At 54.4% G+C, this 27,052-nt stretch overlaps 1 protein-coding gene across 1 annotated transcript; it reads right to left on the reverse strand.

Moving 5' to 3' along the window:
• Nucleotides 1-4,392: 4,392 nt before the first annotated feature.
• Nucleotides 4,393-26,599, reverse strand: LOC103634327 (uncharacterized). Its single transcript, XM_020541732.2, has 9 exons — nt 26,585-26,599; nt 25,209-25,436; nt 24,416-24,694; nt 6,361-6,438; nt 6,187-6,275; nt 5,841-5,965; nt 5,663-5,743; nt 5,522-5,582; nt 4,393-5,379 (listed from the first exon to the last, which is right to left on the reverse strand). Exons 1-9 carry the CDS (start codon nt 26,597-26,599, stop codon nt 5,259-5,261), a joined length of 1,077 nt encoding a protein of 358 aa, XP_020397321.1. The 3' UTR covers nt 4,393-5,258.
• Nucleotides 26,600-27,052: the final 453 nt, after the last annotated feature.

Raw genomic sequence — 27,052 nt, forward strand, 5'->3', positions numbered from 1 at the left:
GCTCAACAACTTCACGAGAAATGAGGTATGGCATTTAGTTCCACGTCCTAACCAAAATGTTGTAGGAACCAAATGGGTCTTCCGCAACAAGGAAGACGAGCATGGTGTGGTGACAAGGAAAAAAGCTCGACTTGTGGCCAAAGGATACTCCCAAGTCGAAGGTTTGGATTTCGGTGAAACCTATGCACCCGTAGCTAGGCTTGAATCAATTCGCATATTATTGGCCTATGCTACTTACCATGGCTTTAAGCTCTATCAAATGGACGTGAAAAGTGCCTTCCTCAATGGACCAATCAAGGAAGAGGTCTATGTTGAGCAACCTCCCGGCTTTGAAGACAGTGAGTATCCTAATCATGTCTATAAGCTCTCTAAGGCGCTTTATGGGCTCAAGCAAGCCCCAAGAGCATGGTATGAATGCCTTAGAGATTTCCTTATTGCTAATGGCTTCAAAGTCGGTAAAGCCGATCCTACTCTATTCACTAAAACTCTTGAAAATGATTTGTTTGTATGCCAAATCTATGTTGATGATATCATATTTGGGTCTACTAACGAATCTACTTGTGAGGAATTTAGTAGGATCATGACACAAAAATTCGAGATGTCAATGATGGGGGAGTTGAAGTATTTTCTAGGATTCCAAGTCAAACAACTCCATGAGGGCACCTTCATCAGCCAAACAAAGTACACTCAAGACATTCTAACCAAGTTTGGGATGAAGGATGCCAAGCCCATCAAGACACCCATGGGAACCAATGGGCATCTCGACCTCGACACGGGAGGTAAGTCCGTGGATCAAAAGGTATACCGGTCGATGATAGGTTCTTTACTCTATTTATGTGCATCTCGACCGGATATTATGCTTTCCGTTTGCATGTGTGCAAGATTCCAATCCGACCCTAAGGAATCCCACCTTACGGCCGTAAAACGAATCTTGAGATATTTGGCTTATACTCCTAAGTTTGGGCTTTGGTACCCTCGGGGATCCACTTTTGATTTAATTGGTTATTCGGATGCCGATTGGGCGGGGTGCAAAATCAATAGAAAGAGCACATCGGGGACTTGCCAGTTCTTGGGAAGATCCTTGGTGTCTTGGGCTTCAAAGAAGCAAAATTCGGTCGCTCTTTCCACCGCCGAAGCCGAGTACATTGCCGCAGGCCATTGTTGCGCGCAGTTGCTTTGGATGAGGCAAACCCTGCGGGACTACGGTTACAAATTAACCAAAGTCCCTTTGCTATGTGATAATGAGAGTGCAATCAAAATGGCCAACAATCCTGTCGAGCATAGCTGCACTAAACACATAGCCATTCGGTATCATTTTCTTAGGGATCACCAACAAAAGGGGGATATCGAGATTTCTTACATTAACACTAAAGATCAATTAGCCGATATCTTTACCAAGCCTCTTGATGAACAAACTTTTACCAAACTTAGGCATGAGCTCAATATTCTTGATTCACGCAATTTCTTTTGTTAGATTGCACACATAGCTCATTTATATACCTTTGATCGTATCCCCTTCATATGCTATGACTAATGTGTTTTCAAGTCTATTTCAAACCAAGTCATAGGTGTATTGAAAGGAAATTGGAGTCTTCGGCGAAATCAAAGGCTTCCACTCTGTAACTCATCCCTCGCCGACGCTCCGAGAGACTCTCCATTCTCGGGGGAGACATGAATGAGCATCAAAGAAAAGGACTTTGGGGAAAGAGTAAGAGCCCCAAGCTAAAGGATCGGACTTCGTCTTTGGTATAATCCTAACTCATTTATTTATGACCAAAGGGGAAGAAAAGCACTTCAAGGGCTCTAATGATTCCGTTTTTGGCGATTCATGCCAAAAAGGGGGAGACATGAGCCCAAAGCAAAAGGACCGCACCACCACCTCATTCAAATTTCAAACTCAGTGTTGTATATTTCTCAATTGGTATCCTATTATGTTCAAAAAGGGGGAAAGTAGTATTTCAAAATAATACATCAAAACCCTCTTGAACACTAAGAGGAGGTTCTCATTTAGGGGGAGTTTTGTTTAGTCAAAGGAGAAGCATTTGAAACAGGGGAGAAAATTTCAAATCTTGAAAATGCTTTGCAAAATCTTATTCATTTACCTTTGACTATTTGCAAAAGAACTTTGAAAAGATTTTACAAAAGAGTTTGCAAAAACAAAACTCGTGGTGCAAGCGTGGTCCAAAATGTTATAAGTAAGAAACAATCCATGCATATCTTGTAAGTACTCATATTGGCTCAAATTCTAAGCAACCTTTGCACTTACATTATCCAAACTAGTTCAATTATACACTTCTATATTTGCTTTGGTTTGTGTTGGCATCAATCACCAAAAAGGGGGAGATTGAAAGGGAATTAGGCTTACACCTAGTCCCTAATTAATTTTGGTGGTTGAATTGCCCAACACAAATGATTGGACTAACTAGTTTGCCCAAGTGTATAGATTATACAGGTGTAAAAGGTTCACACTCAGCCAATAAAAAGACCAAGTTTTGGATTCAACAAAGGAGCAAAGTGGCAACCGAAGGCCCTCTGGTCTGGGAGCACCGGACTGTCCGGTGTACACCGGACAGTGTCCGGTGCACCACCGGACAGTGTCCGGTGCACCAGAGGACTCCAACGCAAACTCGCCACCTTCGGGAATTTCCGGAGGCACTCGCGCTATAATTCACCGGACTGTCCGGTGTACACCGGACAGTGTCCGATGCGCCAAGGATGAGCGGCCTCAGGAACTCGCCAGCTTCGGGAATCTCCAACGGCTAGTCCGCTATAATTCACCGGACATGTCCGGTGTGCACCGGACTGTCCGGTGCAACTCCGGAGCAACGGCTACCTCCGCGCCAACGGCTACCTGCAGAGCAATAAATGCGCGCGCAGCGCGCGCAGAAGTCAGGCGCGCCCATACTGGCACACCGGACAGCAAACAGTACATGTCCGGTGTGCACCGGACACCCAGGCGGGCCCACAAGTCAGAAGCTCCAACGGTCAGAATCCAACGACAGTGATGATGTGGCGGGGGCACCGGACATGTCCGGTGTGCACCGGACTGTCCGGTGCACCATCAAGCAGCCGGCCTCCCAACGGCCACTTTTGGTGGTTGGGGCTATAAATACCCCAACCACCCCACCATTCATTGCATCCAAGTTTCCCACTTCTCAACCACTTACAAGAGCTAGGCATTCAATTCTAGACACACCACAAGAGATCAAATCCTCTCCAATTCCACTCAAGCCTTTAGTGACTAGCGAGAGAGATTTGCCGTGTTCTTTTGAGCTCTTGCGCTTGGATCGCTTTCTTTCTTTCTCACTTGTTCTTGAGATCAAAACTCCATTGTAATCAAGGCAAGAGGCACCAATTGTGTGGTGGCCCTTGCGGGGAAGTTTTTGTTCCCGTTTGATTGAGAAGAAGAAAAGCTCACTCGGTCCGAGGGACCGTTTGAGAGAGGGAAGGGTTGAAAGAGACCCGGCCTTTGTGGCCTCCTCAACGGGGAGTAGGTTTGCGAGAACCGAACCTCGGTAAAACAAATCCGCGTGTCCCACTCTTTATTTGCTTGCGATTTGTTTTGCGCCCTCTCTCACGGACTCGTTTATATTTCTAACGCTAACCCGGCTTGTAGTTGTGTTTATATTTGTAAATTTCAGTTTCGCCCTATTCACCCCCCCTCTAGGCGACTATCACTTCTTCTCCCGGGCCGACTCCTTGGGTGGCGCCTCCTCTATCCTCTTCCTCTTGCTCCTCTGTTCGGGAAAAATAAGGATTCAATTGAAAAGTTATAAAAATGTTCACTTCCAACATATTCTGTTCTCCAACACAGTCTAAAAGTCTCTTTCATATGTATTAGCGGATCAGGTGAGGGCTGCCCATAGCTCTAGCTGCTTATTCCCTGATTCCTTCTTATAATATTTTACTACTTTTGTATAAAGAAATATATTTAATGTAAATGTAAATCATATGTACTATGTTGTACATGATTTCATTTTGATTTCTCTCAGGTTGTGGAATATCACATTTTGGCTGGTTCTTGAGGGTGAGTATAGACAGATCTAAAACCATGTTTACATCATGAACCATATGATGCTCCATGTAGTGCCTTGGTAAGGAGCAACACAGCTACCATGGCTAGGAAAGAAAGTAAAAATGATTTCCTCCATGCATGAACTGCGGTATGTTGCTCATGCCATATTACCATCACCCCATCCTAATCTAAGCTGTCTCAAGGTAAGGACTATTGTTTTACTGCCAGAGCTCCAATGTATGAACCTTAACTTAGGTGTACTTCAAACCGGGAAATAGTTTCATATGGAGCTAGGTATGGTTCTGTTTACCTAAAGGATCACTTAGGAAACCTCATGGAAAATGTGTTTTAATATGCCTCAATGGTTTACTGTCTAGGGGATTGAATATGCAACCTCACCTGTCTGTGCCTTAGCGCACGTATTGGATGACAACCATCTGAGCTATGAATAGTTACCCCTGTTCTTATTTAACTTGGTGATTCCAATTTACAGGCTTCAAGTTTAGAAGTATTTGACTATAGTATCTTGGTTTCAAATTTAAGAAGCAGACCAAGGGAACGACATTTATAGGCATTCAGACCATCTATCCCTCCCTTCCCTTCACTGTTGTTCAGATGATGTGACTATAATATCGTTCCTTTTTATTACCTTTCTTAGCTTAGAATTTTTATAGGCTCCAAAATTATAAGTAGGTTGCTCAGTGTTGAACATGAGTTCATTCGAGTCAGGCATCCCCACGAATAAAAATACTAAGACAAATTGATACACTGCACATGGATCAACTAATTAAAACAAGTAATAGGCGACTACTGAGAGCACAAAAGATATAACAACAAGTTTACCTATTTTAGGCCTCCTGGATTCTTGACTTCTTGATGCGTGGAACTCATCTGAAGGGCCAAAAAAGTTTTGCAAGCAATTAAAATAGAATGAATTGTTGATGTATACCATTAATATCCTAAGGACATGAGTGACTGTCTGGTTCAATGCCGTGACATGGATAAAAGTACTAAGTCAGGTTCAACAATCAAGCCCATTAAGACAGGCTTACCTTCATGGAGCCTGAGGAATTCATCATAGGAGGAATACACATGTCTCTTCACACACCTGGAAAAGCAATCTGTACTATTCATGGTTGCAAATGTTATCACGACCAAAGAATAGGAAACAAGCATGGGTAAATTGTTCAATGCTTAATAGGCTCCTCCAATCCCCTTCAATCTGCTCCTAGCCAAACAAGCCCTAACCCTTAGGAGATGTGCTATCATAGAGATAGGTTAACAGCTTTGACCAAATGTTGAAACTTGCCTTCACAACTATTTCAACACCAGCGTCATTAAACCTTAGCAATTCCTTGGCATATCTAGCAAATTTAACAGACATTCCAAGTCAGTACCAGAAAAGTTCAAGATGAAAATATAGACAATACATAATAAGTGAAGATGTGCAAGCTTTGCGTGTTTTTGAATAAGTATTCAGATGCTAGTAATGCAAAAAGTACTCACGACTTAGCAATCTCTGTAATATGAAACCTAGGATCAAGGCCTTTCCCAATACCATCTAGAACTGCACAAAATGGAGACAGTCTGAGTACACAGTATAATTACAATTTCCTTGTAAACATGTAGATTATTAGACATTAAAACCTGAGAATGCTCTGACCACAAATGTAAATGTGGCAAGGAAGCGAAATGGTTGATCAGCAGCAATCGCCAAAAGATCCTCTCCTACAAAATTAAATTCAAGTCAACATAACAAAATTTGTAGAATAAACCCGGACATATTTACATCTATCTAGTTTGTTGGTAGGTCACACAGCATTACCGATTGCAGCAAGTCTCTGCTTCCTCCTTTCAAACTTCTCCTCCTTAGTTAATTGCTTTTTGAATCCCAGTTCTGCGGTTGTCATTTCTCTCTCCTTCCTTTGTGCTGTTAGGCGCTCTTGAAAGCTATAAATAATAGATGAAAAAAGAACAAAGCCAAACATCATGCTCATCTTGTTCAAAAAACACCATGCTCATCGAGTTCAACAGACTCCATTTGCTATAACTACAAGGTAACATCTTCTCATGGGCAGTGTTGTATTTGGTTACTCTTTTTTGGTTAATGAAATAACACACAATTCTCAAGCAGGCTCGAGGAAAATAAAAATTCAAGGAAAAGTAATTACCTATTAAGGAAAAATTGAGCGGTTCTTCTGACAGCAGTCATATCTCCAGTAGGAACAAGGACATCCATTTGAACCATTGCTTGAAGCACCTGCAGGAATACAAGATTCAACACTTCCCAGAACATCACAAGGTATAAATTATCATCTGTAGGATATTATGCCCTGAGAACTAACTTTGTCAGGATCCTTTTCATAAACTCCATAATACTTCAAGCAATCCTTCCCGAATATTTTGACTGATACTGGATTAATCTACTGCTACCATTTAAATTGCAATATGGAGATAAATTTGTCTAAGTGGGGATATTATGCCTTCATCTGCTCCTCAACCCTCTTCGGCGGGTGGGGACCAAAGCATGGCGAAAGGAACGACGTCAGGATAAGACAATGGTGGTGAGGGGAGAAAAATTATCATGGGTCAGGTAAGGCTTTGGGCGAGCAACCTTTCCTGATGACTTTTATATATACTTGTTGGCGGACTGGCCTTGCACAAGTATGTCGGCGACGACGGGTGGAATGGGGGACGGGGTCCAAGCCTCAGTCAGCCTCATGCCATCACCTCCACCTGGTTTGTTCATTACATTTTCATTGGATCTGGCACAACCAAGAAAAGTGCACACTATCACCAAAAATAAATGCAGTATCAATCGACAATCTCAGCATCAATTCTGAAGCAACAAGTCAATTCACTAAAATCAGGCACTGCATAGTGAAGGGAAAGAAATAGGATCCAAGGAGAGATGTAGTCAAGCTGTATATAAGTTTATAGTAAAACAAACAGAGTTCCACTCCACAGTTTAGAGGGCTATTTGGCTGACATAGGTTCTCATATTTGTGGAATGAGGAAGTACTCGTGTCCTGTCCCATTGCTAGAAAATATAAAGCGTGCAAAAGTGAAAGAGTACTGCCACATATTGAACCATTTGAATACAAGTCAATATCCAAGTCCTAAAATCACACAGATGGGTAGCTCATAAATGCATGTATGGTATTTGAGTTTTACTCAAAACATCTCCTAAACTAAAAGGTTGTAAAAAATGTAAAAGGTTGTATATTTTTGGTCATCCGTTTGTGGCATAATTTATTAACTATACAATTGGCTGATCCACAACAATCACTGCCACTAATTGGCCTACAGAATTCACTGTCAGCGCCATTTTTCTATCTCAAATACCATTGTACTACTGAAGAAGTGCAGCATTTGAATACGGCAGTGACGTCTGTCCGGACTGAAGTCCAGGATCTTCCGGAGCATTAATTTGACGTGCTCCGTGTGCCTGTTGATGATCTTCCCAAGCAGTTGTTTTTTATAAACCAAAGTGGTTGATAAGAAAAATAGAACTATTAAAATGACAAAAAATGAGAAGGTAGATATACGCACTGCCCGCATCTTCCTTCGTAGCTGCCAAAGTGTTTGATAAGAAAAGAGGGGCTTGGTTATACGGGCTCCAAGCTGCCAACCACTTACATGCGCTCTGACCTGTCCTTTCCTGGTGGTAAGCTGCCGAATGATGGTTTCCAGCTGTGTTTTCCAATAGTTGGTTCATCACCACGACAAGGAAAGGAAACAGAAGGATAGAAAACATAATAAAGATAGTAATTTGAGCAGTTTAAAACGATAGGATAGAAAACATAATAAAGATAGAAATTTGAGCAGTTTAAAACGATATTTGATCAAGAAATTTCAAAGAAAATATAGGTTCTCACGTCTTCCTATCTAGAAAGTGAATGTTAATGTTACTAACCCCAGCTTCTAAAATCTCCAGGCTCAGAATCCCTCCAGAAAGTATTTCGAGCCCAGGTTATTTCAAGCAATACACACTCGAGTAAGCAAACAATAAGCGAGAGAAGAGTCGACTTTATCTAAAAGCAATTATGGCACTATGGTAAAAACTAATGGTTTGGTTTGAAATCAACACCGAAAATAGGCCTTTCAATTCTTGTATTACATTCTTTTAAAGACCTGATGCTCCTTAATTAGTTATGCAAATTGAGAATCACAGGAGGCAGCTGAAGCAGTCAGTAACAAAATACAAAACCAAAAAAATCCAGAACACAATGATTCATCCAAGACATCATAATCATCGTTCTCACAAGCATAAGTATAATTGTATGATCAGTGCCTTCAACAGTCTTGAGAAGAGGGTCATTTTTTGTTGCTAGATGGCCAGGTTCAACACATGCCCATGTATATTGATTATTGAATGATGCTTTGGTCGGGCATTGAAATAAAAAATTTCCACTACTCCTGAACATGAAGTATATTTTATTTATTCTCAGCCTGATTTATGTACAAATTTCGTGCATGTACTGTTGAACGTTTTCCTATGTATTTAGCGATTTTCTTTATTTTGAACTACTCAGGGAAATATTATCTTATTGATGAGGATTATTCGAATAGAAAGGCTTTCTAAAAGCTTGCCCAATTTGAGCAGCTGCCAAGGGGTGCTTTTGGCCATTGTAATATACTACATATCATTGAAGTTAAAAATACCCTATGCAACCTCTGGTCACGTATACATTATGAATACCGGTAAGTCACAAATTTAATAATACTAACCTCTACAGAAAATAGCCTACTTTTCCCACTACTTACAGTAGATCTAAATTCCACCTGTACCAAGAAGAGTTTGGGATTACTTCAAGGCCAAATAAGAAAACAAATACAAGCTAAAACAACATGGAAGAATACCCTAGAGTCACGCAGCCGCCCAATTTTTTGCAACACTGTGACATAAACCGAGGGGTTATTGCTAGCAAGCCCCCATTTGGTTAGATATTCCAAACTCCTCCAGTACCTCGGATGGGCATTCCCTCGTCATCTAGACCGAAGATTCCAGTTAGTTACTTAAACCAGCAAGTACTAATTTCTATGCTGATGATTCCTATCTATGTAGTTGCTTATTCTTTTTCCCTTTCACAAAAAATTCAGTTATTGGATACAGCTGGGAATTGTGACCCTCTATGCTCGGCTGATGAAGTTAGATCACAGTACTTTGAAGCTAACTACAAACCAAAAAATGACCTTATAAAATCTTAAACTATCACTGGCACATCCTTGACTGGAGCAGTATACAATATTTTTACTTGTTATTTACATGATTCCATCATTCAGTTCAATTAGCGGATGCAGCATACACATGACCTTCTATTTTGCTAGGGTACAACAAACAAATTAATTTTATTTCTCCACAACTCTCTCTGCTGAATCATGCTAATCGAAACTTTCTGTGTTTCAATCCATGACGTTTCAGCTTTCATTGCCCTTGATACTTTCTGATTCTTTTGGGTGATAAACAAGATATTCTAACCTTGTCCTACACACTTTAACCATAGCTCTACGATGTCCTTCCCAAGGTGGACATGCTGACTCTGTTGTTAGCTTTTAATCTTAACCATCATCCTTGATTTATATAGAGTTGGCAATATTCTTCGGATATGACATGATGGTGGCATGTATGTATTGCACGCTGCATGCTGCATAATTTGTTTCATATGGGAATATCCTATTTGTGTTTAGTTCAACATCTCTACTCTATTCTTAGTTATTGCCAAAAAATTAAAGTACCAAAAAATTGGAGATAACTATTACCTTTCTCAAATATCCCACCAGTTTCATCAACTACCAGCATGCAATCTGTCACCGCTCCATGTAAGCCTTAATAATACGAGATCTCAATAGAGCTCCATGTGCCAGTGCAGAGTTCTAGGATGGTCAAAGCTGCCATGGGGAATAGCCCTGAAAAATCCTAATAATTAGCGTCTTCAGACAATTTATTGTAGAACTGAGCCCTGAAAAATCCTTCTTCTCACACCCGTAGCCCTTCTTCTCACACCAGGCTTCGTAAGGTATGAAACAAAAGACAAGCATAAGGAACGTTTGAGTAATAGAACTAAAAAAACATTGAAGACATGAGCAAAATATTTAACCAAAAGTTGATTAGGATGGATCTAAAAATAACATAGATCGAAGACACAACCTTCGAGGGGAAATGTCGGGGACCATAATTAGGGGTACCCTCAAGACACCTAATTCTCAGCTGGTAACCCCAATCAGCATAAAGCTGCAAAGGCCTGATGGGTACGATTAAGTCAGGGATCAGTCCACACGAGTGACTCGATCACGCTTCACCCGAGCCTAGCCTCGGCCAAGGGCAGCCGACCTCGAGAGACTTCCGTCTCGCCCGAGGCCCCCTTTTTATGGCGGACACATCACCGGCTCGCCCGAGGCCTTGGCTTCGCTCAGAAGCAACCTTGACTAAATCGCCACACCGACTGACCAAATTGCAGGGGCATTTAACGCAAAGGTGGCCTGACACCTCTATCCTGACACGCGCCCCCGGCAGAGCCGAAGTGACCGCCGTCACTCCACCGCTCCACTGGCCAGTCTGACAGAAGGACAGCGCCGCCTGCGCCACTCCGACTGTAGTGCCACTCGACAGAGTGAGTCTGACAGGCAATCAGGCCTTGCCAAAGGCGCCACGGCGAACTCCGCCCCGCCCGACCCCAGGGCTCGGACTCGGGCTAAGACCCGGAAGACGGCGAACTCCGCTCCGCCCGACCCCAGGGCTCGGACTCGGGCTAAGACCCGGAAGACGGCGAACTCCGCTCCGCCCGACCCCAGGGCTCGGACTCGGGCTAAGACCCGGAAGACGGCGAACTCCGCTCCGCCCGACCCCAGGGCTCGGACTCGGGCTAAGACCCGGAAGACGGCGAACTCCGCTCCGCCCGACCCCAGGGCTCGGACTCGGGCTAACACCCGGAAGACGACGAAACTCCGCTTCGCCCGACCCCAGGGCTCGGACTCCGCCCTGGCCTCGGCCGAACGACTTCCGCCTCGCCCGACCCCTTGGCTCGGGCTCGGCCACGGCAACGGAAGGCAGACTCAACCTCGGCTTCGGAGGAACCCCCACGTCGCCCTGCCTAGGGCACAGACCGCCACGTCAACAGGAAGCGCCATCATCATCCTACCCCGAATCGACTCGGGTCACGGAGAACAAGACCGGCGTCTCATCCGGCCAGTTCCGCCGGAGGGGCAATGATGGCGCTCCACAAGCTCTATGACGACGGCGGCCCCCAGCTCTCTTACGGAAGCAGGACGACGTCAGCAGGGACTCGACCGCTCCAACAGCTGTCCCTCCGCCAGGCTCCGCCGCACCTCCGGCAGCCACGACATCACGCCAGCAGGGTGCCCAGATCTCTCCGGCTGCCACATTGGCATGTACCTAGGGCGCTAGCTCTCCCTCCGCTAGACACGTAGCACTCTGCTACACCCCCCATTGTACACCTGGATCCTCTCCTTACGAATATAAAAGGGAGGACCAGGGCCTTCTCAGAGAAGGTTGGCCGCGCGGGACCGAGGACGGGACAGGCGCTCTCTTGGGGCCGCTCGCTTCCCTCACCCGCATGGACGCTTGTAACCCCCCTACTGCAAGCGCACCTGACCTGGGCGCGGGACGAACACGAAGGCCGCGGGACTTCCACCTCTCTCACACTCAACTCCGGCCACCTCGCCTCTCCCCCCTTCGCGCTCGCCCACGCGCTCGACCCATCTGGGCTGGGGCACGCAGCACACTCACTCGTCGGCTTAGGGACCCCCCTGTCTCGAAACGCCGACAGTTGGCGCGCCAGGTAGGGGCCTGCTGCGTGCTGACGAACAGCTCCCCGTCAAGCTCCAGATGGGCAGTCTCCAGCAACCTCTCCGGCCCGGGACGGTGCTTCATTTCGGGACTCTTGAGTTCATGTCCTTCGACGGCAGCTACGACATGATACTTCTTCCACTGCCGCGCGACTACGACAATGGCGGCCGACAACCCGCCCGCCGGCGGCGGAATCGACGACGTCTTCCCCGCGTGGTGGAAGGGCAACATTCGGGCTCGCTCCGTTCTCTCCCCCGCCAACGGAGGAGGAGGCGGGGCCGTCAAGGCCAGGCGGGAGGCCGCGCTTCGTCGGCCGTCGAGCGAATCGACGCCCCCGACGCCCCGACGGAAGGCACGCCGGACGTCGACCTCGCGTTCAAGATGGAGGCAAGCGTCGTCCCCCCGCGGCACGCTGACCCCGAGCAAGAAGACGACGCCGGCGCGCTCGCGGAAAGCCTGCAGGACGTCGCCCTCGAACTAGAGATGACGGTGCAACCAGTCCCCGATGTGACTACGTCGCTCCTCGTCGACCAAAAGGTACCGACTAACTCCCATCTTGCGTCATTTCGACTCGGCCTCAACCCGCCAAACGACCTCGTTTTGGCGGGCGCTCTCATTGAGGCGAGTGCAACCCCACTGAGGTTCCGTATGCGGTCGCCTTGGGACCGACTGACGGACGTCTCGACCTACGGGCCCTCTGGGTCCGAGGAAGATGACGATCCCAGCATCGGTTGGGATTTCTCCGGACTTGGCAACCCCAGTGCCGTGCGGGACTTCATGACCGCATGTGGCTACTGCCTATCCGACTGTTCCGATGGAAGCCGCAGCCTTGGCGACGAGAGCTGCGGCCCAAGCCGCGAATGTTTCCACATCGAGCTAGGGGATCCCTCCGAAGGCAACCATCTTGGCATGCCGGAGGACGGTGATCTCCCTAGGCCGGTGCCTCGCGCCGACATCCCACGGGAGCTAGCTGTGGTCCCCGCTCCGGCGGGGGGTTACGACCCACAACTCGAGCAAGTCCGCGAGGCGCAGGCCAGGCTCAACGAGGGAACAGGAGCGCTTGAGCCGATCCGTCGGGACGTCGGACATGCATGGGTGGGCCAACCCCTGGCCGGAGAAATACGTCATCTGCCCCAAGGTCTCCAGCACCGCGTCGCCAACGATGTCAGGATCAGGCCGCCGCCCGCATCCAGCGGGGTTGGTCAGAACCTGGCAACCGCAGCAATGCTCATTCGCGCGATGCCGGAGCCGTCAACCACCGAGGGTCGGCGAATCCAGGGAGAACTCAAGAATCTCCTGGAAGGCGCTGCGGCCCGGCGGGCCGAGAGCACTGCATCCCGAAGGCAAGGATATCCCTCGGAACCTCATGTCGCGACTTCCCGATTCATGCGGGAAGCCTCGGTCTACACCGGGCGCACGCGCAACACCGCGCCTGCGGCCCCGGGCCACCTCGGCAACGAGCACCATCGACGCGACCGTCGGGCTCACCTCGACGAAAGGGTGCGCCGAGGCTACCGCCCCAGGCGTGGGGGGCGCTACGACAGCGGGGAGGATCGGAGTCCCTCGCCAGAACCACCCGGTCCGCAGGCCTTCAGTCGGGCCATCCGACGGGCGCCATTCCCGACCCGGTTCCGACCCCCGACTACTATCACGAAGTACTCGGGGGAAACGAGACCGGAACTGTGGCTCGCGGACTACCGCCTTGCCTGCCAACTGGGTGGAACGGACGACGACAACCTCATCATCCGTAACCTCCCCCTGTTCCTCTCCGACACTGCTCGCGCCTGGTTGGAGCACCTGCCTCCGGGGCAGATCTCCAATTGGGACGACTTGGTCCAAGCCTTCGCTGGCAATTTCCAGGGCACATACGTGCGCCCCGGGAATTCCTGGGACCTTCGAAGCTGCCGGCAACAGCCGGGGGAGTCGCTCCGGGACTACATCCGGCGATTCTCGAAGCAGCGCACCGAGCTGCCCAACATCACCGACTCGGATGTCATCGGCGCGTTCCTCGCCGGCACCACTTGCCGCGACCTGGTGAGCAAGCTGGGTCGCAAAACCCCCACCAGGGCGAGCGAGCTGATGGACATCGCCACCAAGTTCGCCTCTGGCCAGGAGGCGGTCGAGGCTATCTTCCGAAAGGACAAGCAGCCCCAGGGCCGCCCATCGGAAGAAGCTCCCGAGGCGTCTGCTCCGCGCGGCGCCAAGAAGAAAGGCAAGAAGAAGTCGCAATCGAAACGCGACGCCGCTGACGCGGACCTTGTCGCCGCCGCCGAGTATAAGAACCCTCGGAAGCCCCCCGGAGGTGCAAACCTCTTCGACAAGATGCTCAAGGAGCCGTGCCCCTACCATCAGGGGCCCGTCAAGCACACCCTCGAGGAGTGCGTTATGCTTCGGCGTCACTTCCACAGGGCCGGGCCACCCGCCGAGGGTGGCAGGGCCCGCGACGACGACAAGAACGAAGATCACCCAGCAGGAGAGTTCCCCGAGGTCCGCGACTGCTTCATGATCTATGGAGGGCATGCGGCGAATACCTCGGCTCGGCACCGCAAGCAAGAGCGCCGGGAGGTCTGCTCGGTGAAGGTGGCGGCGCCAGTCTACCTAGACTGGTCCGACAAGCCCATCACTTTCGACCAGACCGACCACCCCGACCATGTGCCGAGCCCGGGGAAATACCCGCTCGTCGTCGACACCGTTGTCGGCGATGTCAGGCTCACCAAGGTCCTGATGGATGGGGGCAGCTGCCTCAACATCATTTACGCCGAGACCCTCAAGCTCCTGCGCGTCGATCTGTCCTCCGTCCGAGCAGGCGCTGCGCCCTTCCACGGGATCATCCCTGGGAAGCGCGTCCAGCCCCTCGGGCGACTCGACCTCCCCGTCTGCTTCGGGACACCCTCCAACTTCCGAAGGGAGACCCTGACGTTCGAAGTGGTCGGGTTCCGAGGAACCTACCACGCCGTGCTAGGGAGGCCATGCTACACGAAGTTCATGGCCGTCCCCAACTACACCTACCTGAAGCTCAAGATGCCGGGCCCCAACGGGGTCATCACCGTCGGCCCCACGTACAAACACGCGTTCGAATGCGACGTGGAGTGCGTGGAGTACGCCGAGGCCCTCGCCGAGTCCGAGGCCCTCATCGCCGACCTGGAGAACCTCTCCAAGGAGGTGCCAGACGTGAAGCGTCATGCCGGCAACTTCGAGCCAGCGGAGACGGTCAAGGCCGTCCCCCTCGACCCCAGTGGCGACACCACCAAGCAGGTCCGGATCGGTTCCGGGCTCGACCCCAAATAGGAAGCAGTGCTCGTCGACTTTCTCCGCGCAAACGCCGACGTCTTTGCGTGGAGTCCCTCGGACATGCCCGGCATACCGAGGGATGTCGCCGAGCACTCGCTGGATATTCGGGCCGGAGCCCGACCCGTCAGGCAGCCTCTGCGCCGATTCGACGAGGAGAAGCGCAGAGTGATTGGCGAAGAGATCCACAAGCTAATGGCAGCGGGGTTCATCAAAGAGGTATTCCATCCCGAATGGCTTGCCAACCCTGTGCTTGTGAGGAAGAAAGGGGGGAAATGGCGGATGTGTGTAGACTACACTGGTCTCAACAAAGCATGTCCGAAGGTTCCCTACCCTCTGCCTCGCATCGACCAAATCGTGGATTCCACCGCTGGGTGCGAAACCCTGTCCTTCCTCGATGCCTACTCAGGGTATCACCAGATCCGGATGAAAGAGTCCGACCAGCTCGCGACTTCTTTCATCACGCCGTTCGGCATGTACTGCTATGTCACCATGCCGTTCGGTTTGAGGAATGCGGGCGCGACGTACCAGCGGTGCATGAACCATGTGTTCGGCGAACACATCGGTCGCACAGTCGAGGCCTACGTCGATGACATCGTAGTCAAGACACGGAAGGCTTCCGACCTCCTCTCCGACCTTGAAGTGACATTCCGGTGTCTCAAGGCGAAAGGAGTCAAGCTTAATCCTGAGAAGTGTGTCTTCGGGGTGCCCCGAGGCATGCTCCTAGGGTTCATCGTCTCCGAGCGAGGCATCGAAGCCAACCCGGAGAAGATTGCGGCCATCACCAGCATGGGACCCATCAAGGACTTAAAGGGGGTACAGAGGGTCATGGGATGCCTCGCGGCCCTGAGCCGCTTCATCTCACGCCTCGGCGAAAGAGGTCTGCCTCTGTACCGCCTCTTAAGGAAGGCCGAGTGTTTCGCTTGGACCCCTGAGGCCGAGGAAGCCCTCGGCAACCTGAAGGCGCTCCTTACAAAGGCGCCTGTCTTGGTGCCCCCGGCGGACGGAGAAGCCCTCTTGGTCTACGTCGCCGCGACCACTCAGGTGGTTAGCGCCGCGATTGTGGTCGAAAGGCAAGAGGAAGGGCATACATTGCCCGTTCAGAGGCCGGTCTACTTCATCAGCGAAGTGCTGTCCGAGACTAAGATCCGCTACCCACAAGTTCAAAAGCTGCTGTATGCTGTGATCCTGACAAGGCGGAAGCTGCGACACTACTTCGAGTCTCATCCGGTAACTGTGGTGTCATCCTTCCCCCTGGGGGAGATCATCCAGTGCCGAGAGGCCTCGGGCAGGATCGCAAAGTGGGCGGTGGAAATCATGGGCGAAACGATCTCGTTCGCCCCTCGGAAGGCCATCAAGTCCCAGGTGTTGGCGGATTTCGTGGCCGAATGGGTCGACACCCAGCTGCCAACGACTCTGATCCAACCGGAGCTCTGGACCATGTTTTTCGACGGGTCGCTGATGAAGACGGGGGCCGGCGCGGGCCTGCTCTTCATCTCGCCCCTCGGAAAGCACTTGCGCTACGTGCTGCGCCTCCATTTCCCGGCGTCCAACAATGTGGCCAAGTACGAAGCTCTGGTCAACGGATTGCGAATCGCCATCGAGCTACGGGTCAGACGCCTCGACGCCCACGGTGATTCGCAGCTCGTCATCGACCAAGTCATGAAGAACTCCCACTGCCGCGACCCGAAGATGGAGGCCTACTGCGACGAGGTTCGGCGCCTGGAAGACAAGTTCTTCGGGCTCGAGCTCAACCACATCGCTCGGCGCTACAACGAAACCGCAGACGAGCTGGCTAAGATAGCCTCGGGGCGAACGACAGTCCCCCCGGACGTCTTCTCCCGGGATCTGCATCAACCCTCCGTCAAGCTCGACGACGCGCCCGAGCCCGAGGTACCCTCGGCTCAGCCGGAGGTACCCTCGGCTCAGCCCGAGGCACCCTCGGCCCAGCCCGAGGTACCCTCGGCCCCCGAGGGCGGGGCACTGAACGTCGAGGAAGGGCAGAGTGGAGCCACGCCAGATCAAGACTGGCAGGCCCCGTACCTGCAATATCTCCGTCGAGGAGAGCTACCCCTCGACCAAGTCGAGGCTCGGCGGATGGCGCGACGCGCCAAGTCATTCGTCTTGCTGGGCGACGAAGAGGAGCTCTACCATCGCAGCCCCTCGGGCATCCTCCAGCGATGCATCTCCATCGCCGAAGGTCGGGAACTGCTGCAAGAAGTACACTCGGGGGCTTGCGGCCACCACGCAGCGCCTCGAGCCCTTGTCGGAAATGCTTTCCGGCAAGGCTTCTACTGGCCAACGGCGGTGGCTGACGCCACTAGAATTGTCCGCACCTGCGAAGGGTGCCAATTCTATGCGAAGCGGACGCACCTGCCCGCTCAGGCTCTGCAGACAATACCCATCACCTGGCCCTTCGCCGTATGGGGTCTGGACCTCGTCGGTCCCTTGCAGAAGGCGCCCGGGGGCTACACGCACCTGCTGGTCGCCATCGACAAATTCTCCAAGTGGATCGAGGTCCGACCTCTGAACAGCATCAGGTCCGAGCAGGCGGTGGCATTCTTCACCAACATCATCCATCGCTTCGGGGTCCCGAACTCCATCATCACCGACAACGGCACCCAGTTCACCGGCAAAAAATTCTTGGATTTTTGCGAGGATCACCATATCCGGGTGGACTGGGCCGCCGTGGCTCATCCCATGTCGAATGGGCAAGTAGAGCGTGCCAACGGCATGATTCTACAAGGGCTCAAGCCTCGGATCTACAACGACCTCAACAAGTTCGGCAAGCGATGGATGAAGGAACTCCCCTCGGTGGTCTGGAGCCTAAGGACGACGTCGAGTCGTGCCACGGGCTTCACGCCGTTTTTCCTGGTCTACGGGGCTGAAGCTATCTTGCCCACTGACCTGGAATACGGCTCCCCGAGGGCGAGGGCCTACACCGAACAAAGCAACCAAGCTAGCCGAGAGGAATCGCTGGACCAGCTGGAGGAAGCTCGGGACAGGGCCTTACTACACTCGGCGCGGTACCAACAGTCCCTGCGACGCTACCACGCCCGAGGGGTCCGGTCCCGAGAACTCCAGGTGGGCGACCTGGTGCTTCGGCTGCGGCAAGACGCCCGAGGGAGGCACAAGCTCACGCCCCCCTGGGAAGGGCCATTCGTCATCGCCAAAGTTCTGAAGCCCGGAACATACAAGCTGGCCAACAATCAAGGCGAGATCTACGGCAACGCTTGGAACATCAAACAGCTACGTCGCTTCTACCCTTAAGATGTTTTCAAGTTGTTCATATACCTCGCACCTACGCAAAGTTTAGTCGTCAAGGAAGGGTCGGCCTAGCCTCGGCAAAGCCCGACCCTCCCTCGGGGGCTAAAAGGGGGGAGACCCCCTCTGCGTCGAATTTTTCCTCGAAAAAGGATCTCTTTTTAGCAGGATTTCTTTCGTGCTTCTTGACTACTTCGGAAAGCGGATCCTGGAAACGACGAGGTACACGTAAGCAGCCAAGGCTGACCGAGCCGAGGGACTCCTACGCCTCCGGGATACGGATACCTCACTCATCACCTTCTGCGATAAGTAACTTGCGCTCGGACAAAGCGACTCCGTGGACCGAACAAGTCATCACGTTCGGAAGCTCTCCTGCCGAAGCAGTCCTTCAAGCTTTCTCGACTAAGTCGGGGACAGGGCCTCATGGACGGGTGAAAGTACGCGTAAGCGGCAAGGCCGACCGATCCGCCTCTGGGATACGGATACCTCACTCGTCCCTTCCGCGAAAAGCAACTCTCGCTCACACAAACATCCCTGTTACCGACAGAGTCCAGATGCTCGAAACAAGAGGAAAAAAGACGGCGGCTTCGCAAGCGCAGCGAGGGTGTGTTCTTCTGGCCTCGGCGGCCGCAGAAAGCACGCGCTACAAGATGATCTGATCCTGCAGGCTCGGGTCTTCACGCTGAAGGGAGCCGTAGCACCCTCGGCATCGACGACGTCTTCAACAAAGCCCGACCCAGCCTCGGGCGGCGACGCGGTCCAGGGACTCCTCCGGGAATCCGGCCCGAGCAGGCGGCTCAACCGGTTACCCCTGGGGCCTCGGTCAACCGGCTTCCAAGGGCGCCAGCCCGACCCGAGGCCTCGACTGATCGACTTTGGCGTCGGCTCCGCTGACGGACAACACGGCTAGGCTCCGGCCAACCAGGTTCCCATTCTCGAGCCAACTCCGCCTCTGTTCATACTGATATCGCTACCCCTGGCCTCGGTCCACCGAAGGGCGGCCGAGGGGTCTCTTTAACTAAGCTAGAGGAGCCCCAGACAACAAGGCCGAACGGGCCGAGGGATTCCTACGCCTCCGGGATACGGATACCTCACCCGTCACCTTGACACGGGGCGACTCATGCTTGGTAAAGCGGTTCAGATAATCAACAGGCGAGACTTAATGCTCGAAAATGAGGAAAAACACGGCTCCGTGCCGAAATTACATGCATGTTCAGGCCCCGACAGCCGCAATGAACAAAAAACACTGGCATTCGAAGTGCCATTACGAACGGAACTCCGGTTCCCCCTCCGCAGGCACGAACGACCCCACTCCGAGGGGGAAGGTCTGCGGAGCAACGGAGGGCCGACGAACGGCGCGCCGTCACCTGCTCCGGCAGCGGCGACAACGACGACTTCTGCTCCGGGGGGCCAAACAGCGGCAGCACTGACCTCAGGGTCGATGCCGCTGCCAGGGGGCCCCCGCCCATGCCAAAACTTGTGAGGCAAGGACGGGCAGAAGGCCGAGAAGTTGGAGGTCAGCCCGTGGCCGGTCCCGGCCGCCGCGCCGGCGGAAGAACCTCTTCCAGCTGCCGTGGCGGACGCCGGCGCCGCGAGCGGCCCCGAAGCCACTCGCGGCTGAAGACCGGGCACGCTGCAGCTGCCGGACGCCACGGGCAATGCCCGCTTCTCCCCCCATCACTGAGTGAAGGAGCGGGCCACCGCCCACGCAGGGGCCGACCCCAACTCGGCACTCTCCCCTCCCCAGCCTTGGTGATGAAAATCCTTGAGGCTGAGGAAGGGGCAGAGGCCGCAGCTCGGCTCGCTTTCCCCCACCATCAAGCTGGAGGTCGCCATCTCGGGTGACCGCCGGTGAAGGGGTGCGACCGGGCTGCGTGATGAAAATCCTTGAAGCCGAACGATGGCTGAGAGGTACCAACTCCCATGGAGTTGCGTTCCTCCAACGAGGAGGCGGAAAGGCGGCGGATACCCCCCATCCGGGGGCTTGGAAGATGGGAAGACACGACGCTTAAGGGAGGAAGAAGACATGGTTGCCTTCCGAAAGGAGTCTCCCTCCTTTTAAAGGCAACTCTCCCTACGTGCGCCCCCAGGCGCCGCGGACTGAGTCTTCTCCAACACGCTCCAAGGCCCTCCCCTGCGACTCGGGGGCTGGGTCCCGCATGTCATGCAAGCCGGCTCAGGGCAGAAGAAGCCAAACCGCCGCGCGTGGTGCGCACGACCGTCCAGCGGTTACAAGCGACCCCCCATTTTCGCCCAGACCAACGGGCAGAAGGGGCGGGCAGCCATGCAGGCAGCATGCAACCGCGCCAGATGGACGCGCTTCTCCGACTTCTGACACGCCAGCTTGGGAACCCAGGCCCACGCGTCGAGCAACCGGCGCGCCAGTTGCTGCATGCAAGCAACTGCACCGCCACTTGTGCCACCATCGCGCCTCTTCGGTTGCGAAGCCTATGCCGCGACTCGAGGCGACCCAACAGCGCCAGACTGGCGCGTCGGTCAAAGCGACCGAAAGTGGGCCGGCAGTAATAGCGGTGGCAGGCGGGCGGGCGCAGCGGTCACGTCGTCAGCCAGGCTCACGTCCCATCCTGGGACAGCAAGAGAGCCTCCTCTCAAGGCGTGGAGACGGTGCACCCGTGACCCGTTCCTCGAACGGATCGCACGCGCGCAACGGCCACCCCGCCAACCACTCGCCCCGTCGCATTAACTCCGCGGCGGGACACGCGGCGCCTCTGGCAGGAGGAGCGCGCGACGCTTCACCTTCGCCGTAATAACTGCGTCAGAAAAGGTACGCCACGTCGTCCGATTTCGTATCCTTTTCCGTTTTCCTCTTTCTCTATCTCTTGCAACAGGGACCGGGAAAGGGGGATACCCCGAAAGGGATCCTTCTCCGCGAAGGAACCGGGCTCCGAGCCCCCCATTACTGATCAGGGGTTCGAAGGCTGGCCCTCCGAAGGGTTCAACAGTCGCCTCAGATCGCGTGGGCCCGACACCCACTACTGGTCAGGGGTTCGAAGGCCAGCCCCCCGAAGGGCTCCATGGCCGCCTCAGGCTACTCGGGCTCCGCGCCCATTACTGATCAGGGGTTCGAAGGCTGGCCCCCGAAGGGTTCACAGTCGCCTCAGACACCGAGCGAGGGATGACCAGGGGTACGTTCGATACATAACCGAGGCTCGGGCTGCGCTCCCGAGGTACCCTAGGACATTTCCGAGACCAGCGGGAACGATCTTGTAACGGAATCCCATCGGAGGGAGGCATCGAGCCCTCGGACCCCGTCGCCAGGGGACCGGGTCCGGCAAATCACCCGCAGGTACTTTTGGGCGTGCCTCTGGGCCCCTAGCCGACCCCCAACGAACGGGGCACGGACGTCCACTCGGATTACCCGCTTGCAGCTCACCGGAGACACCATGTTCGGTGCCCATCGAGGGTAACATGGCGCACTCCCCCCTCCTCCTTGCGGAAAGGCGACGTAGGGGCGTATGTAAAAAGTCGAGTCTGTCCCTGATCGTCCTCTCGCCCTGTGCAGAGGCTCGGGGGCTGCTCTCGCAAAAACCGGCTCCGGCCAAATCGTTGACAGCGTCAACATACCAGCCCGAGAGCTTGGGCCCCGACCGTGCACCCGGGCTACGGCCAGTTCGCATGAGGGAACGACCAGACCAGCCAAAGCGTTAAGCGAAGTATTAAGACCTCGAAGGAGTGTAACCACTCCTCCGAGGCCTCGGGGGCTACACCCGGCGGGTGCGCTCGCGCGCACCCACCGGAACGAAATGCAACCGAGAAAGGCTGGTCCCCTTGCAAAAAAGTGCGACAAAAGCCTCCAAGCGAGTGCTAACACTCCCTTCGAGGCTCGGGGGCTACTGTCGGGGACCATAATTAGGGGTACCCTCAAGACGCCTAATTCTCAGCTGGTAACCCCCATCAGCATAAAGCTGCAAAGGCCTGATGGGTACGATTAAGTCAGGGATCAGTCCACACGAGTGACTCGATCACGCTTCACCCGAGCCTAGCCTCGGCCAAGGCAGCCGACCTCGAGAGACTTCCGTCTCGCCCGAGGCCCCCTTTTTATGGCGGACACATCACCGGCTCGCCCGAGGCCTTGGCTTCGCTCAGAAGCAACCTTGACTAAATCGCCACACCGACTGACCAAATTGCAGGGGCATTTAACGCAAAGGTGGCCTGACACCTCTATCCTGACACGCGCCCCCGGCAGAGCCGAAGTGACCGCCGTCACTCCACCGCTCCACTGGCCAGTCTGACAGAAGGACAGCGCCGCCTGCGCCACTCCGACTGTAGTGCCACTCGACAGAGTGAGTCTGACAGGCAGTCAGGCCTTGCCAAAGGCGCCACGGCGAACTCCGCCCCGCCCGACCCCAGGGCTCGGACTCAGGCTAAGACCCGGAAGACGGCGAACTCCGCTCCGCCCGACCCCAGGGCTCGGACTCGGGCTAAGACCCGGAAGACGGCGAACTCCGCTCCGCCCGACCCCAGGGCTCGGACTCGGGCTAAGACCCGGAAGACGGCGAACTCCGCTCCGCCCGACCCCAGGGCTCGGACTCGGGCTAAGACCCGGAAGACGGCGAACTCCGCTCCGCCCGACCCCAGGGCTCGGACTCGGGCTAAGACCCGGAAGACGGCGAACTCCGCTCCGCCCGACCCCAGGGCTCGGACTCGGGCTAAGACCCGGAAGACGGCGAACTCCGCTCCGCCCGACCCCAGGGCTCGGACTCGGGCTAAGACCCGGAAGACGGCGAACTCCGCTCCGCCCGACCCCAGGGCTCGGACTCGGGCTAACACCCGGAAGACGACGAAACTCCGCTTCGCCCGACCCCAGGGCTCGGATTCCGCCCTGGCCTCGGCCGAACGACTTCCGCCTCGCCCGACCCCTTGGCTCGGGCTCGGCCACGGCAACGGAAGGCAGACTCAACCTCGGCTTCGGAGGAACCCCCACGTCGCCCTGCCTAGGGCACAGACCGCCACGTCAACAGGAAGCGCCATCATCATCCTACCCCGAATCGACTCGGGTCACGGAGAACAAGACCGGCGTCTCATCCGGCCAGTTCCGCCGGAGGGGCAATGATGGCGCTCCACAAGCTCTATGACGACGGCGGCCCCCAGCTCTCTTACGGAAGCAGGACGACGTCAGCAGGGACTCGACCGCTCCAACAGCTGTCCCTCCGCCAGGCTCCGCCGCACCTCCGACAGCCACGACATCACGCCAGCAGGGTGCCCAGATCTCTCCGGCTGCCACATTGGCATGTACCTAGGGCGCTAGCTCTCCCTCCGCTAGACACGTAGCACTCTGCTACACCCCCCATTGTACACCTGGATCCTCTCCTTACGACTATAAAAGGGAGGACCAGGGCCTTCTCAGAGAAGGTTGGCCGCGCGGGACCGAGGACGGGACAGGCGCTCTCTTGGGGCCGCTCGCTTCCCTCACCCGCGTGGACGCTTGTAACCCCCCTACTGCAAGCGCACCTGACCTGGGCGCGGGACGAACACGAAGGCCGCGGGACTTCCACCTCTCTCACACTCGACTCCGGCCACCTCGCCTCTCCCCCCTTCGCGCTCGCCCACGCGCTCGACCCATCTGGGCTGGGGCACGCAGCACACTCACTCGTCGGCTTAGGGACCCCCCTGTCTCGAAACGCCGACATGAAATGACACAGATTGCAGCGTCGTCTGGCGGCAAGGGCGGCGTTGGTGCTTCCGCGAGGGCCAAAGGCCAGACGGTGAGAGCGCAGCACCAGCAGCAACAGCCGGAGACGCCCGCCGAGCCGGAGCGGAGCTACGGAGGATGTCGCGGGTGGGACCGTGGGAGTGGGAGGCAGAGGTTTGGGACTTACGGGTAGGTTCCGACGCGAGCGGCGTCGAGAAGGCGGAGCGAAAGGCTACCAGAGCGAGAGCTGCGGAGGGAGCCATCAGGGCGACGGGGAGAGGGAGGTGAGGCCACCCCCCGGAGACGAGGGAGAGGGTAGAAAGGAACGGGAAACAGACTTGATTTGAAGAAAAAGAGGACAGGGGGCTGATTTGACAGATACTACCAGGCAGCGGTGGCCGTGCAGACAGGTTGCAGTTGGGCGCGTGGCGGAGCTGCCGGAGGAGCCGCGGCGGGCGCGGATGGGGAAGGAGGTGCGGGCGCGGCAACAGGGTAGCGGCGCCTGCACGGGGAGGGAGAGAGTGCGGTGGGTGTCGACGCGGCGAGGAAGAGGATGAGGTGGCGGTGCAGGTACGAAGAGGATGAGCGGGTGTGCTCGCATCGTCGAAGAAGGGAGGGGATTGGAGGCGGAGCCGACCACGGAGGAGGAGGACCGGACGCAACGCTGCAATTTGGTTGATTTGAAGTAAAATTTCGGGTCCGTGGTGTGCAGCCACGCGTTGGCTCGCGCGCGGCCGAGAGCGCGTGAAACGCGGGGAGAGACTGAAACCGGAGCGTCTTTTAACTAAAGGTAATATAGTGATGTTAGCTAGCTTGGCAGTACAGTGTTCCGGACAGAGTAAAGGCAATTAGCTGTATCAGAATGGCAACATGATGCAAATGGAGCGAGCACGTACGGGCACGGCCGCCCTCCGGACTCCGTTGGCGCGCGCGCGCCCACGTCGGACCACACATCTTCCCCCCGCCGGCCCGCTGTCTGGTACGCACACGGATGCACGCCACGTGACGATTGGACTCCCATGGGCGATGCGCTGGGCCTGGACCTGGACCTGGCAGGGGCAGCGCGACCGACCATGACTCTGACTGAGGGCCGCGCAGCGCATGTCCGGCGTCGGAGTCCGCGCGACAGTTGAGAATGTGGCGTCCACGAGGAATTAAATGCTAATACTCCGTAGTACCGGACGGGCGGCGCCGAGCGAGCAACGCACGGCACGCATCAGAGACAGGGAGGAGCCTGCTGGAGCTGCTATCTCCTTCGTTTCCGGCTTCCGGCCCCGAGTACGTACACCGACGGCCAACGCCTCGTTTAGGCATGCGGTGCAGCACACCACCAGCACCAAGCGTGGCCTGACCAGCTGGTTGTTTGCCACCGCTCGCTGCAGCCTGGCTGCCTGGTCCCTCCCTCCCTGCATGCATGCACAGCACAGCACAGTCCAGTCCACACTCCACAGAGAGGTGTTTGTGGAGACCAGCACGCAGCAGCAGCAGCAGCTATCCCTTTTCTACACTTTTCAACATGAATGATGGTTTGCGCCTCGTGGTGGCCTTTGCAGACAAAGGAGATTGGGAGGAGAAAAGGCCAGAGTCTGTTTGTCACGGACTAGGTGACGAGCATATTCTTCTCCATCCTGCTGGCTGCTGCGGTGCGCTGCTGCCACTCCTCGCCTGTTGATTCAATTCACCGGTGAACGCACACACACACAGAGAGAGAGAGAACACCAGCAGTTCGTTCGGTTTCATTCAAACGCACAAGAGCCCTTAATTTGCCACCACTCCGCGTCTCATCTATAGTAGGGGGGGGGGGTTAGGAATAAGACTGGGTTAGATACAATCAAACAGACGTGGACTAGTGCCCTGCGTTTTAAGATGAACTTAACACCATGCTACGCCATGAGAGAGAGAGAAGCATTTGCAAGTAAGCGGCGTGGGTAGATCGATCACCCGTGTGGTGTGGGCCGGATGAGGCGCGGCCGACGGTGGGAGGGACACTCTGCACTGCGCTGGACAGTGGACACTGTGCTCAGCATCCTTTATTTAATCTTTGTTTTAGCTTCTCGGAGAGCATCCAAAAAGGCCGAGGAAGAAACAAAGCCCCGCGGCCTAAAAAGGCACTCGAGTGCCCATGGACCATGCAATGCAATGCAATGCATGCACTTTTCTTTTTTTCTTTATACTAGTACATGTATGTAATGAACCCCATGCACATCAGGGCTGTCAGAGTTGTCCCTCTGTAAACACTTGACGCTTTACAGTCAGTACGTAGTATGGGCTAATTTACAGTTTATGCAAGTCAACCGTTCGACTGCCTCCTGTCATGCCGTTTACCCCGCATGTCTGAAGATGTTTAGCGGCGGCCCACGAGGGGAGAGAGGTCCTGTCCTCACTCCGCTACAAGACAAGCCCACGAATCTGAGACCCCCTCCCCACTCCCCTCGCTGCACGGCCCGCTGTTGCCCCGCCTTTATTATCCGTTTGTGTGGGATTGGGGATGGGAACACAAACATAGCGCAGTGGGAACGGGCGGCAGGGCATCGTCTCGTGCTTGTGTACGCACCAGATCAGCAGCCATTGGGCGGCGGCCAACCGAATCCATAACCAACAGCGGCCACTGCCAAATGGCACGTGGACCGCAGTGGGAACGGCTGGGTCACGAGGACCGTAACCGTATAGCACTATCCGTGTAGTTGTAGCACTAGCGCTACTATGTAATTGTAGCACATGCCAGCGTCACGATGCTCGGTTTTATGTTACACTACAATATGTACGTGAGCCAATTGTCCGGGCGTTTACTGCCACCGGCCGGGCCCCCCCTCATCCGGCAGTCTTCCAGTGTCGAGTCGAATCAGGTTAAAAAATTTGCTCACGATTCTCTAAAGATGACACATCCATCAGAACACCACTCCAGTAGCACTGCCAACTCTTAAATATGGGCCGCTGCAACTGAGAAACGACCTCTGCCTGCACGCAAACGAATTTCCGTAGCGATCGATCCCTGTCGCGGAGAAATCGGGAACGTTCTGCC

This window comes from Zea mays, chromosome 7 (genome assembly GCF_902167145.1).
Source record: "Zea mays cultivar B73 chromosome 7, Zm-B73-REFERENCE-NAM-5.0, whole genome shotgun sequence".
In the NCBI taxonomy this organism is placed as follows: Eukaryota; Viridiplantae; Streptophyta; class Magnoliopsida; order Poales; family Poaceae; genus Zea; species Zea mays.